Source organism: Schistocerca serialis, chromosome 10 (genome assembly GCF_023864345.2).
Source record: "Schistocerca serialis cubense isolate TAMUIC-IGC-003099 chromosome 10, iqSchSeri2.2, whole genome shotgun sequence".
NCBI classification, from domain to species: domain Eukaryota; kingdom Metazoa; phylum Arthropoda; class Insecta; order Orthoptera; family Acrididae; genus Schistocerca; species Schistocerca serialis.
In genome coordinates, this window is record NC_064647.1 from 162,450,957 (window position 1) to 162,465,565 (window position 14,609).

General features: G+C 39.2%; 1 protein-coding gene across 2 annotated transcripts in view; it reads right to left on the reverse strand.

The window, feature by feature from the left end:
• Positions 1-14,609, reverse strand: part of LOC126425049 (GILT-like protein 1) — a 94,717-nt gene that overhangs the window by 31,129 nt on the left and 48,979 nt on the right. For both annotated transcript variants that reach the window (XM_050087958.1, XM_050087959.1), the window contains one exon: positions 13,202-13,393. In XM_050087958.1, the coding sequence (XP_049943915.1) occupies positions 13,202-13,393 (192 nt within the window). The remainder of the gene's footprint in view (positions 1-13,201; positions 13,394-14,609) is intronic.

The following is a 14,609-nucleotide window of genomic DNA, read 5'->3' on the forward strand; positions in this document are numbered from 1 at the left end:
TTCTGGAAATTAACAACAACAACAACAACAACAACAACTTTACACAGGTAGGAACAGCATGGTAACCGCAAAACTTGGACACTGTACTACACTTGCCTGCTTGAAACACAAACAAAGTTGCAGGTGTAGGAGGTACGCATAAAACTTTGATATTGATTGCCTTGGGAACTAGGGGCCATTGCATGAAAAGCCGCTAGCCAGGCACTCAGGACAGCCCCTCTACAACATACCTAAGACTCCATCCCATCCATCATTAAAAGGTTTGATGGTCCCCATGTTAGCAAAAAATGGCTACTTTAAACACCCACTGCTCTTTCACTTACACTACTCAGCTGTTGCTTTTATCAAATACTACCAACAAAGCATTTGTGACTGAGAAAGGTGGTGCAGTGGCTAGCACACTGGACTCTCATTCAGGAGGGCAGTGGTTCAAATCCCTGTTTAACTATCTAGATTTATATTTGCAGTTGTTTCCCTAAATTGATTACCGTATTTACTCGAATCTAAGCCGCACTTTTTTTCCAGTTTTTGTAATCCAAAAAACCGCCTGCGGCTTAGAATTGAGTGCAAAGTAAGCGGAAGTTATGAAAAATGTTGGTAGGTGCCGCCACACCTAACTTCTGCGGTCGAATATATGTAGCGCTACACAGGCATGCTTTGCAGGCACAAAGATAAATACTGGCGCCAAAACCTCTGCGTCAGTAAAAAAAATTAAAAAAAAAAAAAAGGTGGCAGACGAGCTTTTTTCTCCGCCCCGAGTTTGGACCACTTCATTTTCATACATTATCCAACGAAGTAAATACAAATTCCGTATTGTTCATCTTCGAGTGTAGCAGCATCAATGTACTACAAAAATCCGACTGGCGAGATTGTTTGGGATCTTTGTCAATATGGCCAACTCAACGTTCTGAATTTTTTCCTACCTGTGAGAAAAGATGGTTGCTAATAGGAACTTTTATGAATTGTGAATCACACACATTATTATCTTCACCATAAGAATAATATGAATATAAACATTTTGCCATGAATTCTTTCGTGTTTGCTGCTATCTCATTTAAATCCTGTATGCCTAATAAACTACGAAACTAGAGTGAGACAACAGCAAACGCGGAAGAATATACATATCATGTCAGTTTGTATTCATATTATTCTTATGGCTAATAGTGATACAGTCAAAATTGAAGCATGGCAATTGACTAGATTTTTAAATCTAAGATGACTAATTTCTGTGCAGAATATTATGTACTAAAGTGGCGTCTCCAAATATTTTCAAACGGAGAAAAATTTTTGTTAAACTCTCGTTCAGAACATCTATCATACGCAGCCTATTATTTGGTTCTTGTTGATCATTATCAAAGAAAGCAGTAGTGTAAGTAACAACAAATAGCAGTCCCTTGCCATTGTTTCGATAATGAGACGATTCCTCTCTCTCTCTTTTTTTTTAGATTGTAAGCGGCGGTAGCCCGCACAAAAGCAAGTCATGCCGCGAGCGGCGACAGGGTGTAAACACTCATTATCAGAATGCGACAAACAATGCATGACACAGTACAGTAATGCATTTTCAGCTTAGAGTGACGTAAACACCTATAACAAAGAGAACGGCACTTATCAGATCAAAGAAGAATAAGCAATCAATTCAAACCAGACGAAGCACGTGAAAAAGGAAGGGTACCCGAATAAATACAGACGGAGCGCCTGACGCATAGCAATGGCTACCGGGTAAAGCTTAACTGCTAAGCTTACGACTCAAACCAAACTACTGTAGCTGTATCGTCATTTATTCGACCTAAATTGTCTCTCATATTACAATAAACCAACTGTGTTTCAATTTGGAGGTGTGGCCTAAAACTTTTCCCTCCGCTTGAATTTCGAGTCTCAAACTTAAGGTGTGGCTTAGGTTCGGGAAAATTTTTTTCCTTGATTTCGAGTCTCATGTTTCAGGTGCAGCTTAGATTTGAGTGCAGCTTAGATTCGAGTAAATACGGTAAGGCAAACACTGGGATGGTTCCATTCAAAGGACATGCCCAGTTTTCTTGTCATCCTTGGCTAATATGGGCTTGTGCTCCATCCCTAATGACCTCTTTGTCAATGGGACATTACATACTAATCTTCGTTCTTTCCATAGAATACTGCAAGCTGTCTACATACTGGGAAAATGTAATATGAACATTAGTGTTAATTAGAATTTACTCCATTCTGAATCCTAGATAAGAATACATAGCCTGTATGGAAATTATTTTTGCCTCTATTATTGTGAGGGGGGGCGGGGGTAGGGTTACCTAGTTACCTATTTTTACCAGGGACCAAGTGTGTTTGAGACCCTGCCCCAACCCCACTCAGTTTTGGAAATTTTTACAAAACCACCCGTTTTTAGTATACAGTAAAACTATATTATTTATTTATCACTTCCACTTATTTTGAACTCTGGCTCTGGCAACAGTCACCCAGGAAATGTATCATATTTTTAGCATTTTTTTTTTTGTAAATATATTTTTATATGACATATCTGCTCTATAGCTGGTCTTTGCTGAACTCTGCTGAAAGTTAACAACACTGCATACCTTTATTCTTTTTTTTCTCTCCATATATGTGGAAATGTGGTAAACAAGAGAAGCTTCACTTTAACATTTTCAGTGGACTTAAATATTCTGGACCCTCGACCAAGTACTCTATTATAAGCTATACAATATATATTATACAAATCAGGATACAAAAATATAAATATAAGAACAAGTTCAAATAATAAACTTGTTTTCCTTTTCTGCACCAGGGTACAACAGATGTAGAAGCAAAATGCACACTGTGCAAATGAGTAATTTGTAAGTGAGACGCAGTGCAAAAAAACTGTTTAATTTAAGAGGTGTTAACATTGTTATTGATGTCTGTGTTCTCTTTGATGTGGGTGGGTGGGGGGTGCCTACAGTAATTGGTAGGATAATGCATTAAGACAACACCTCCATTTACACAGAGAATTTGGAAATGGCATGATGACACACAACCTGTATAGCTTAGAAACTCTCTGACAGACCAGGATCCTGGATATGACTCTGCTCTGATGAAATACGTGCTTTATGAACATACTACATGGCAAACTCTGCAACTTCTGTACAGAAAAGTGAAATGGTACCAATGCATGAATAGCAGTGTTGATTGCATTCAATTTTTGAAAGTGGCATTGTACTGTTTTGCCATACCTACATGTAATGCAGCTGTATACAGAATATTTTTGCTGCTAAATGTTCAGTGGATGGATGAAAGCAATAAGCTCACTTTTGAAAATTTAAATCTGTTGTTAAATGTAATCTACAACATGAAAAATTTAATGTGTTCACTACTATGACAGAATTTTCAGTAAAAAAGATTCCCTAAAAGAGATCCAAGGAAAAGAAAAAATACATAAAATAAATCACATTGTCTGAAATCCCCCAGTTCTCCAACATTACTATATGGTAACTCTATTGCTGGTATAACAACTCATTCTACAGCGAGGTGACAACAGTCATGGGATAACGAAGTGCACATATACAGATCACAGCAGTTTTGCATAAACAAGGTATAAAAGTGCAACACATTGGCAGAGCTGACATCTGTCCTCAGACGATACCTGTGAAAAGGTGTCCCACATAATTACGGCCGCATGACAGGAATTAACAGATGTTGAACGGGGAATAGTGGTTGGAGCTAGACGTATGGGATATTCTGCTTCTGAAATCATTAGGAAATTCAATATTCTGCAATCCACAGAGTCAAGAGTGTGCCAAGAATACCTCATTTTGGCTATTACCTACCTCTCACCATGGACAACCTAGAGCCAATGGCGTTCACTTAACAACTGAGCAGCAACATTTGCTTAGAGCTGTCAGTCCTAACAGACAAGCAACGCTGTTGAAATAACCACAGAAATTATTGTGAGATGTAAGATCAATGCATCTGTTAGAATGGTGAGGTGAAATTTGGTGCTAATGGGCTATGGCAGCAAATAACCAACTTGAGTCCTTTTGCAGCACAGCACAGCACACCACATGCAACACCTCTCCTGGGCTTGTGACCATATCAGTTGGACCCTACACAACTGCAAAATGGTGGCCTGATTTCAGTTGGTAAGAGCTGCTGATAGGGTTTGAGTGTGGCATAGACCCCACGAAGTCACGGACCCCAGTTGTGAACAAGACACTGTGCAAGCTCATGATGGCTACATAATGGTGTGGGTCCAACTGAACTGAGAATTGTCTGGAAATGGTTGTGTTCAGCTACTTTGAAACCGTTTTCAACCATTCAAGGACTTTATGTTTCCATATAATATCGAACATTTGTGGAACATACTCGAGAGGACAATTTTTGCATGAAATCCTGCAGCAGCAATACTGTCACAATTATTGATGGCTATAGAGGCAGCATGGCTCTGTATTTCTGTAGGGGACTTCCAACAGCTTGTCGAGTCCACGCCACGTCAAGTTGCTGCCCTACACCAGGAAGGAGGAGGACCGATACTGTATTAGGAGGCATCCCACAACTTTTGTCATCCCAGTGAAAGTTCACGAGAGGCTTCTGTGCGGTACTTACACAATTTTATTATTGCACAGTTCTACATATTAAATGCTTTTAGTAGACTAAAAATGATTGGTTGGCTGGTTGCTGATTTGGGGGAGGGGACCAAACAGTGAGGTCATCAGTCCCATCGGATTAGAGAAGGTTGGGGAAGGAAGTCGGCTGTGCCCTTTCAAAGGAACCATCCTGGCATTTGCCTGGAGTGATTAAGGGAAATCGCAGAAAACCTAAATCAGGATGGTTGTACGCAGATTTGAACCGTCGTCCTCCCGAATGCGAGTCCAGTGTGCTAACCATCGTGCCACCTTGCTTGGTACTAAAAATGACTTGAGAGTTAATTTAGATCATTTGTGTACTTCAGTTTCATAAATCCAGTTGTTAAGATTCACTAGGATGCAGGACAAGTAAAAAAAATACATTTTCAAAAATTATTACAGTGATACAAGGTGATATGAAATATAGGAAGTAATATATAAGGACTATTCAGGCAATAACAGTGCAGAACTATATTTGTTGAAGATTGTTAACATAATGCTAGTACAATATTGAAAGCAAAATGAGTAATTAATAGAAATTACAAGATATTTCCAAGAAAATAGGGACCTCTAAAGCAAGGCTGTCCAAAATTTTGGCTCTCAGGCTGCACTCTGCCGCAAATGCCAAAGCGCACAGCCTCACTGCATGTTTCCCCCACTGCCAAGCACTTTGACAGATGAGGAGGAGGAGGAGGAACTGAATGCATCACATTTAATGTCAATGCAGTAACACTGTGTATGACTTTGCTTCATATTTCACATTTTTCAAAAACATATTTCAAAAAGAAAACTAATTTTCAGTATTATTTAATTATTTTCAGTGTACTGAGGAAGCATTATAATTTTTATCTGGTACAAACCATCAGCATATGGACAGACGCAGACCATTTCACACATTTTCGCACTCAAGTTGCTACATAATCGTCACTGACTTAGTTTCACACTTGGAAAAACAGTTTTCACACAAGTATGTCAATTGAAATACTGTAGCACTTTTGCAATTTCATTACGGAGACGTGGACACTCTACCTGAGGAAAGTACTGTAAACATCCTGGACAGTTTGAACGTAAAAGAACTTGTCATTAAAATGAAAATTATGTTGCAGGTCAATCAGTTCCATCTATACATGCATAGGGGTGTTTTCAAGCAAAACAGTAAACTGTCTCAAAAGTGGATGTAAGATTGACAGCATCCTCAAAACGTTTAGGAAACTATCCTCTTAATTCTTTCAAGACTACAATGAAAGCCTCAGACCTCCCATTTTCCTTAACAGCTGTGAGCTTATGGGACAGGACTGTGTTTGTTAGACTGTGGCTCTTCTTCAGTGTCTTACTGTGTGCCATGTGCAGTAAAGCACACTTTAAATGCAAGGTCTGCAAACCACTCTGGGTTTTTTAATTTTTGTTTCTGTTCTCCTTTTTCCTCTATAAATTCAACAATAGTGAGTTTGCAATCAAAACATCATTCCAGGCATTTTCCTTAACTTTGCAACATACTTTTCATGGATCATAGTCTCCATACTTTTCGTTCATTTCCATCAAAACTGTTGCAACTGACAATGAAGTAATGCATGCAACTTCAGTAATTTTACTCTTCATACTGTCAGTTTCTTAACATGCTGCATGCATGAAAATTTAACACGAAGTAAACCAAATCCTTAAACTCACCCTGCACGATATATTGTTCATAGCAAATTTGCCATACCTGTCACTTATGTGATTGCATGATAGATGTTGAGAATTCTCATCCATATCTTATGTCAATCTCTTTCATTTTTAAATGAGTGTGATGACAGATCGTAAGGTGCCTCTTTTTGTGCAAAAAGCCACTGAACCTGTAAACATCCTCCACACCACAAACAAATAGTGAAGGATAAACAGTGCTGACACCATGATTCTGCTAAACTGATGGGAGTTGCACTGACTGAAAAGTGCAACACCTCAAGAGTAAATGAAATCTTGCTTCTGGAAATGAATGAGCAAAAACTGAGACAGGCTGAATTGTGGCCCGCACACAGTCTGCCCCACTCTAAAGTAATGAATGATTCGTTATCAAATATATTTATAGATAATTAATGAATTCTAATCAAAGATGTCCAATTGCACTGTTGGCTGAGATATCCTGTAAGATGGATTCAACTCCCTGTCCCCTTACTCGATTATCATTTACCCATTTCCTTGTGGATATGTGAAGGTTGTGTTGTTTGTGTGTTTTTAGAGGGAAGGTGAGTGTAATGGATGTTTGTATAGTGTAGTGTTATATTTGTGTTGGATGATGATGATGATGATGATGATGATGATGATAAAACAGAATGAAACCCAATGCTGGCACATAGTGTACTCCTGCCAAACAGCTCCAATTGGGCCGCACAGCTTAATATACTCAGTGGATTTCCAGTTCACCATTGACAGTGTCAAATGCCCTCTTTACATGAGAGACTATGATCAGGAACTTTATGCCACTGCCTCTCCTCACCAGCCAAAAAGTGGCAGTGAAAATTTTCCAGCACCAGTATTTGAAACAGCTTACATCCAAGTCCAGCCCTACCCCACAGTCATGCATTAGTGAGTTCCGCTATAGAGATGGGTGCAAGTTTTACTGAGTACCAGTAGACTGTGTTGCATTAAACAATTGTGTGGGTTACAGTCAAAAGGCATAATACTGTTCAAACTTCACACATTCAAATAAGAAAACAAAACTGCTGCAAATTTATCAACAAGAAAGTGAAATTATGCCTGCTAGTTTAGATATTAATCTGAAACAGAGATGGATTTTTCTATTAGGAATGCTTAAGAATCAGTCAATGTTTAAATGTTGTAGTTTCATTGACAGCAGATTTACACGGATCAGCCAGAACATTATGACCACCTATCTAATAGCTGATATGTCCACCATTAGCATGGATAACAGCACCGGCACATTACGACATGGAAGCAATGAGGTGTTGAAACTTCCTGGCAGATTGAAACTGTGTGCTGGACCGAGACTCGAACTGCACTCGATGTGCTTGGGTAGGTCAGTCCCGAGTTCGAATCTCAGTTCGGCACACAGTTTTAATCAGCAAGAAAGTTTTGTATCAGTGCACACTCCGCTGCAGAGTGAAAATTTCATTCTGGAAATGAGGTCTTGGTAGACTGTGGGAGGAAACTGGCTCTACATTTGCATATACAAGTAACATAATTCCCATAAATCTGGGGAGGGGATGATGAGCTCTGATGTCAAATTCAATCACATCCAGATGTGTTCAATCGGGTTCAATTCTGGCGAGTTCGAGAGGCCAGCACACCAATTGGAACTTGCCACTGTGTTCCTCAAATCACTCAGTCACACTCCTGGCCTTGTAACATGGTGCATTATCTTGTTGAAAAATGCCACAGCTTTCAGGAAACAAGGTTGTCATTAACAGGTGCACGTGGACTGCAACCTGTGTACAATACTGCATGGCTGTCATGGTGTCTTGCACAAGCTCTACTGGATCCATGGATGCCCACGTGAATGTTCCCCAGAGCATAATGGAGCTGCTGCCAACTTTTTTATGTCTCGCAGTATAGGTGTTCCCTTTGAAGATGACAGATTTGTGCCCTCAGACCGGCATGATGAAGATATTGGGATTCATCAGACCATGCAATGCTCTGCCACTGCACCAACATCCACTGCCATTGGTCATGTGCCCATTTCAATCGTACTTGCCTGTATTGCAGTGTTAACATTAGCACATGCATGGATCATCAGCTACAGAGGCCCACTGTTAGGTGTGTTCAGAAAATTGTGTGTTCACACACACTTTTACTCTGTCCAGCATTAAAGTCTGATGTTAGTTCTGCTGCGATTCACTGCCTGTTCTGTTTTACCAGTCTGCCCAGCCTATGATGTCCAACATTTATAATGATGGATGGCCACCACCAACCCTACAATGTCTGGACGTGGCTTCACCATGTATTTAAGACACTCACAACAGCACTCCTCAAATGCCTGACAAGTTGTGCAGTTTCCAAAATCCCCTTGCCGAGCCTCTGGGCCATAACAACCTGCCCTCATTCAAACTCCCCATTCTACACACAGATAGCATGCTCACTGATACTACATGCACCTTGCGTTTGATTAGCAGTCATTCCTTACTACGTAATGCTGTCATCACCTGCACAGGTTTATTTCTATAGTAGGTCAATGATCATAATGTTGTGGCTGATCAGTGTAATTCCTGAAAGGCTTCAGTATGAAGTTGTTAAACCTCTGTACTGACAAGCTTTTGCAAGGTTTTAGAGAAACTAATGCATTCTACATTGTTAAGCATCTCAGTCAACATAATATTGTCAGCTAAAGTCAGTCTGGATTCCAGAGAAGGTTATCACTAAAAGATGCAGTATTTGCATTTGCTACCAATGTTTTGGAATCCATCAACAAAAAGATAAAGATGTTTGTAATATTTTACAACCTATCAAAAATTTTTGACTGTGTCAGTCACCAAATACTTAATGTAAAGTATCTACGAATAAATGGTGCAGCAGGGAAGTGGCTTTATTCCTATCTTTCAGAAAGTAAAGTTGTACTGGATAGTTGAGAAGGTGTCTCATCTTTGGACTGGGCTACCATCACACATCAAGTGCCTCAGGGCTTTGTTCTGGACCCAATACTTTTTATTACCTTTTATTAATAATCTTCCTATTTTTACAGCATATTGTAAATTCAGCATCTTTCCTGATTACACTATGCTGCTTATTGATAATTCAACAGACGACTTGAGTCAGCTAATTATGTTTTTATGGACATTGTGAACTTGTTTAACATAAGTAGTTCCTGTTAATTACAGTAAAACAAACTATATCCAGTTTTGCACAAACTTGAAAGATGAAGGAACAGGACAAAAACCTGGCAACCTGCAGATATGGTAGCTGAGGTAGAAAGTTCAAAATACCTGGGGCTTACATACTGATAGCACGCCAAACTGGTCAAACCACATCTTGGATCTATGCAAAAGCATGATTTCTTCAACTTATGCTCTTATAGAAATGTGGAAAATATTAAATCAGATTGTTACAATTATTTTCATGGCATTTTGGGAATTGTATTTTGAAGTTAGTCACTTGCTAGGGAAGTGCTGTGGGTGCAGAAAAGAGCCACAAGAATCATGAGTGCAGTCCATCCTAGAGCCACATGTAGGAATCATTTTAAAGGCTGCTTTTCAAACCTAATAGTGCATATCATAGACATGACACTAGAAGAAATGACTATCCACTATGGCCATGCAAACATGACTATGGTTGAAAAGGGGGGCCCATTTCAGTGGCTGTAAGATTTTTAATGCCCTCCCATGAATTAAGTGTTTAGTAGCTAATGAGTACTGGGTTAAAAATCTTCATTTGTGAATCTGTCTATTTATTATTGTAAACATACTTATTTATCTATAATACATTTTCTTTGATATTTCTTTTTTCTGTAATATTGATTTAACAGCAAAATTTATTTTTCTGTTATAGAATCTAAGCTGCAGATACTTTCATGAGAATAATGTACTACTTACATAACACCATAACAAATTTGTAAAACTGACACATTCCATATCCTGAGATATATTCACAACATGGAAATAAATAAATAAATAAATAAAAATAATTTGAGGAGTGACAACACTGAACACTTTTGCACTACTGTAATGCAGTCTGTTTTGCACAATGCTGAGGTTCATCAGCTCACAGTGTAGGTCAAACTTTTTTCTTATATTGTATTTGTGATGTTGAGTTGTTTGGTTTGTACAGAAATTTAAACTTACAAATAAAATAATCTGTGGATGTGTGCATCTTTTTGTCAGAATTCCTAGCTTTCTAAGCATGTTCCTATACAAATGCCCATGCTGTATCCAGCATTTTACTCTAATTACTGCCTCTTTTTAGCAGTGAAAACTTTTTGTTTCCAGTATGTGGTTCTCCCAAGATTTCATGTTGCAAGGTAGTATTTTATTGTCTCTCGCATCTACAAAAGCAGCTTATGTGATGCTTTACAAAGTCAAGAGAGTGGAAGTGACTGCAGTATGCAGTACTGACATCAATATCAAAATAGAAGTAACTATATGGATAGTATAAGAGTCCAAACTGAGTTTCGTACATTCAGATGTTCAACACTAGATCAACATGAAGAATATGATCAGTCCACATAAGATTCTTGTCAATATGAAGAACTGTGACGACTAGGTCATGATCATTACCTGTCTCTGAATTTCTGACAGTTAAGAGACTGAATGCTGTATTCCCCAGATGATAAGGGCACCCACACCATACATGGTTTAAATGGGGGGCCTGGGTTTAGACCTAGGGGTATGGAGTATTTTTAATAGGAGGTTGGTCCATTTTTCATGGCTTTTTTTTTTATGCCAGTGTTCTGATTGCTAAGGGTTTATTTATTGATTGTCACTTTTATTTGTAGTTTACTGTTTCTATTTGAGTTTACATATTCTCATTTTGCCATTTGGAGTTAGTGACTGGAGCTGTGGATGCAAGACAATGGAGTGCCAAGTGGAGAAATCTGAACATTTCTGATATATTCTTATATTGGAGTCCAATACAGACATGACAGCAGTGGAGGCAGCCAGAAACACTTGCGTTGTGCATGGAGGTAATGCCACTGGACAGAGCACGACAAGAAAATAGTTTTCTTGTTTTAAGAAGGATCATTTTGACATTAGTGACTCTCTGCATTCAGGAAGACCTTTGGGGTTTGATGAAAATAGTTTAGGTGCATTAATCCACAATGACCCATGTCAGTGTATTTGAGAGCTGACAAATATGATTATGGCAATATCGTGCGACATTTTCATCCAATGGGGAAGGTTCAAAAATCATGTGTATGGATTATGCATGCTCTAACTCAAAATCAGAAAAATAAACCAGTGGCATGTGTGCATCTCTGCTTGATCATCATCAATTGGTCATGAACAATCCTGACAATCCTATGCTGTATTGTTACTGTTAATGAAAAATTGTGTCTTTATGCTGGTATGAGGAATATAAAGGAATGGTTGAGCCCAACAAATCAGCAATTGCCCATACAAAGACCTGTGTGCATCCAGAAAAGATAATGTTATGCAACTGATGGAACAGCAGTGCTGTGGTGTACTATGAATTGCTTCCTGAAGGTTTAACCATCACTGCTGACACTTATTTTGAACAACTGATACGTCTTGCAGATGCAGTGAAGAACAAGACTAGGGAGACTCCGTAAAGTGATGCTACTCCACGATAATGCCCACCAACTCTCTGCGAGAAAGACAGAAAATGCTATACAAGAATTGGGTTGTGACATCACTGTGCACTGCAGCCTTCAAGGAACATTTGGATGAAAATGTGCTCTGAACATGTCTTAACAAGTTCTTTGTTTATAATTCATGGGATATCTATAGTTGTACTGTTGTAAATGGTGAAGGAGAATATATTAGTGATGATTAAAGTTTCTGTTATATGTATCTGTTGTGTTTAATAAACTTAGAGAAAAATGCTATGAACTTATGCACCAACCCAATATTATGGAAGACAAATCGCAACTTAAGTAGCCATGAAAGGTTCCAGTTCTAACATTGTACCTGCACAGTACCAACTTTTAAATGATTTTTATGAAAGAAAATTACCTGACTGCATTATAATTCTTTCCTTTCCTTGACAGGTGGGGGCGGAGAGGGCAGCTTGACTCCCTTTTCCCCTGCATATGGGTGCCCTTGGGGCTGAGACCAGACTGACTTTATTAGCAGTTTCTGCTAGGGTGGGTAGTGGAGTTATGAAGAGGTGTAGGGAGGCATAACAAGATAGGGTTGGGGGAAGAAGCTATTGTGCTGCTTTTGGGAGCAATCAGGGACATGGCAAAAACAGGGTAGTAGCCTGTCAGGTGCTGCACGAGGAGGCTGTGTTGGAGGGGGGCAGGAGGAAGATAGGAGGGGTCTAGGGAAATGTGCAGTGGGGGGGAGAGGTGGGGGGAGGGAGAAGAGGGAGACAGTAGTTGTGTCTGCAGCTGGAGTGGGAGCAGGGAAGGGTGTATAGGCAAGTGAAGGACAGGGAGTAGTGAAGACTGACATCAGTTCCGGGTTTACAGCAATTCAGAAAAGCTGGTGTTGTTGGGAAGAATCCGGGTGGCATGGACTGTGAAGCAGCCAAGGCAACTACAAGTGAAAATGAGAGGGAAATCCATTGATGGTCACCTTATGATAATTGACCAAAATGATAAACAAATGGCAGATGACAATTACAGAAATGTCAGGAATGGAGCAGACGATGAAATATGCATAATTCTGATGACCAGATATGCTGCATTGTTATACTACACTTTATTTAAATAACATTTACGGGCTTCAAATTGGTACTTTGACCTTACAAAATCCACATTGCACATTCAGTTACATAAACTTTTTCAGTATTAATTTCACTACAGGATATTGGACCATATGTAAATTTCAAGTATATCACTCTGCTAAATTATGCAGTTGAAGGTTCTATGTATGAAGGAGATTATGACAGAATGCTTAATATTTACAAGAAATAATTTCCGTCATCACATCACAGTCATTGATTTTGGGAAAGACAGTACACAGAGAAATACTTGACTAAAATGTGTATGTGAATGTATTTTTACTTACATGTGCCTTCCCATATGGGATTAAAATAGGTCCTATCAGATTTGGGGCTTTTTCATATGCTGGAAGTAACTGGTCGATAATGAAGTCCTGAGAGTCTGGACACTGTGCTTCGTAATAAACTCCCACCTCCACTGGTGTTGTGTATGTCCTCCTCCAGTGAGTGTAGTGGTATTTATGCACTGGAGACCCTTCCTGAAATATAATTAATGAATTACAAGGTGCACCATTTTCTATTGGAATAAAAATTTCAGAACCTTCCTGCAATGGTGTGCTCTTAACAATGTAGATGGTACTGTAATATACAGGAGCAAGGGGAAGTAAATCACTTGACACACACTAGCCAATAGTATCATTCTACCACATCTATCCATTGAACATTTAGCTTTGTTTTTTGTTGTATCGCACATATGATGGTAGTCTTTTGTCAATGCAGTTTATGTTATAGGTGACACAAACATATGAGAGCAAATGGATGCTTGAATAAAAAGATGGACTGTGTCCAGTTTTGGACTTTTGACAAATACATACTTGTGTACTTTTGTTTGTTTGTTGCAAATAATACAAATAACACACTTGAAAACGTTATATTAGTTAGAATATCATTAACATTAAAACCCCCCATGAACCATGGACCTTGCCGTTGGTGGGGAGACTTGCGTGCCTCAGCGATACAGATTGCCGTACTGTAGGTGCAACCACAACGGAGGGGTATCTGTTGAAAGGCCAGACAAACGTGTGGTTCCTGAAGAGGGGCAACAGCCTTTTCAGTAGTTTCAGGGGCAACAGTCTGGATGATTGACTGATCTGGCCTTGTAACACTAACCAAAACAGCCTTGCTGTGCTGGTACTGCGAACGGCTGAAAGCAAGGGGAAACTACAGCCGTAATTTTTCCCGAGGGCATGCAGCTTTATTTTATGGTTAAATGATGATGGCGTCCTGTTGGGTAAGAAGGTAAAATAGTTGCTCATTCGGATCTCCGGGCGGGGACTACTCAAGAGGACGTCATTATCAGGAAAAAGAAAACTGGCGTTCCACGGATCGGAGCATGGAATGTCAGATCCCTTACTCGGGCAGGTAGGTTAGAAAATTTAAAAAGGGAAATGGTTAGGTTAAAGTTAGACATAGTGGGAATTAGTGAAGTTCAGTGGCAGGAGGAACAAGACTTTTGGTCAGGTGAATACAGGGTTATAAATACAAAATCAAATAGGGGTAATGCAGGAGTAGGTTTAATAATGAATAAAAAAATAGGAGTGCGGGTAAGCTACTACAAACAGCATAGTGAATGCATTATTGTGGCCAAGATAGACACGAAGCCCACACCTACTACAGTAGTACAAGTTTATATGCCAACTAGCTCTGCAGATGATGAAGAAATTGATGAAATGTATGATGAGATAAAAGAAATTA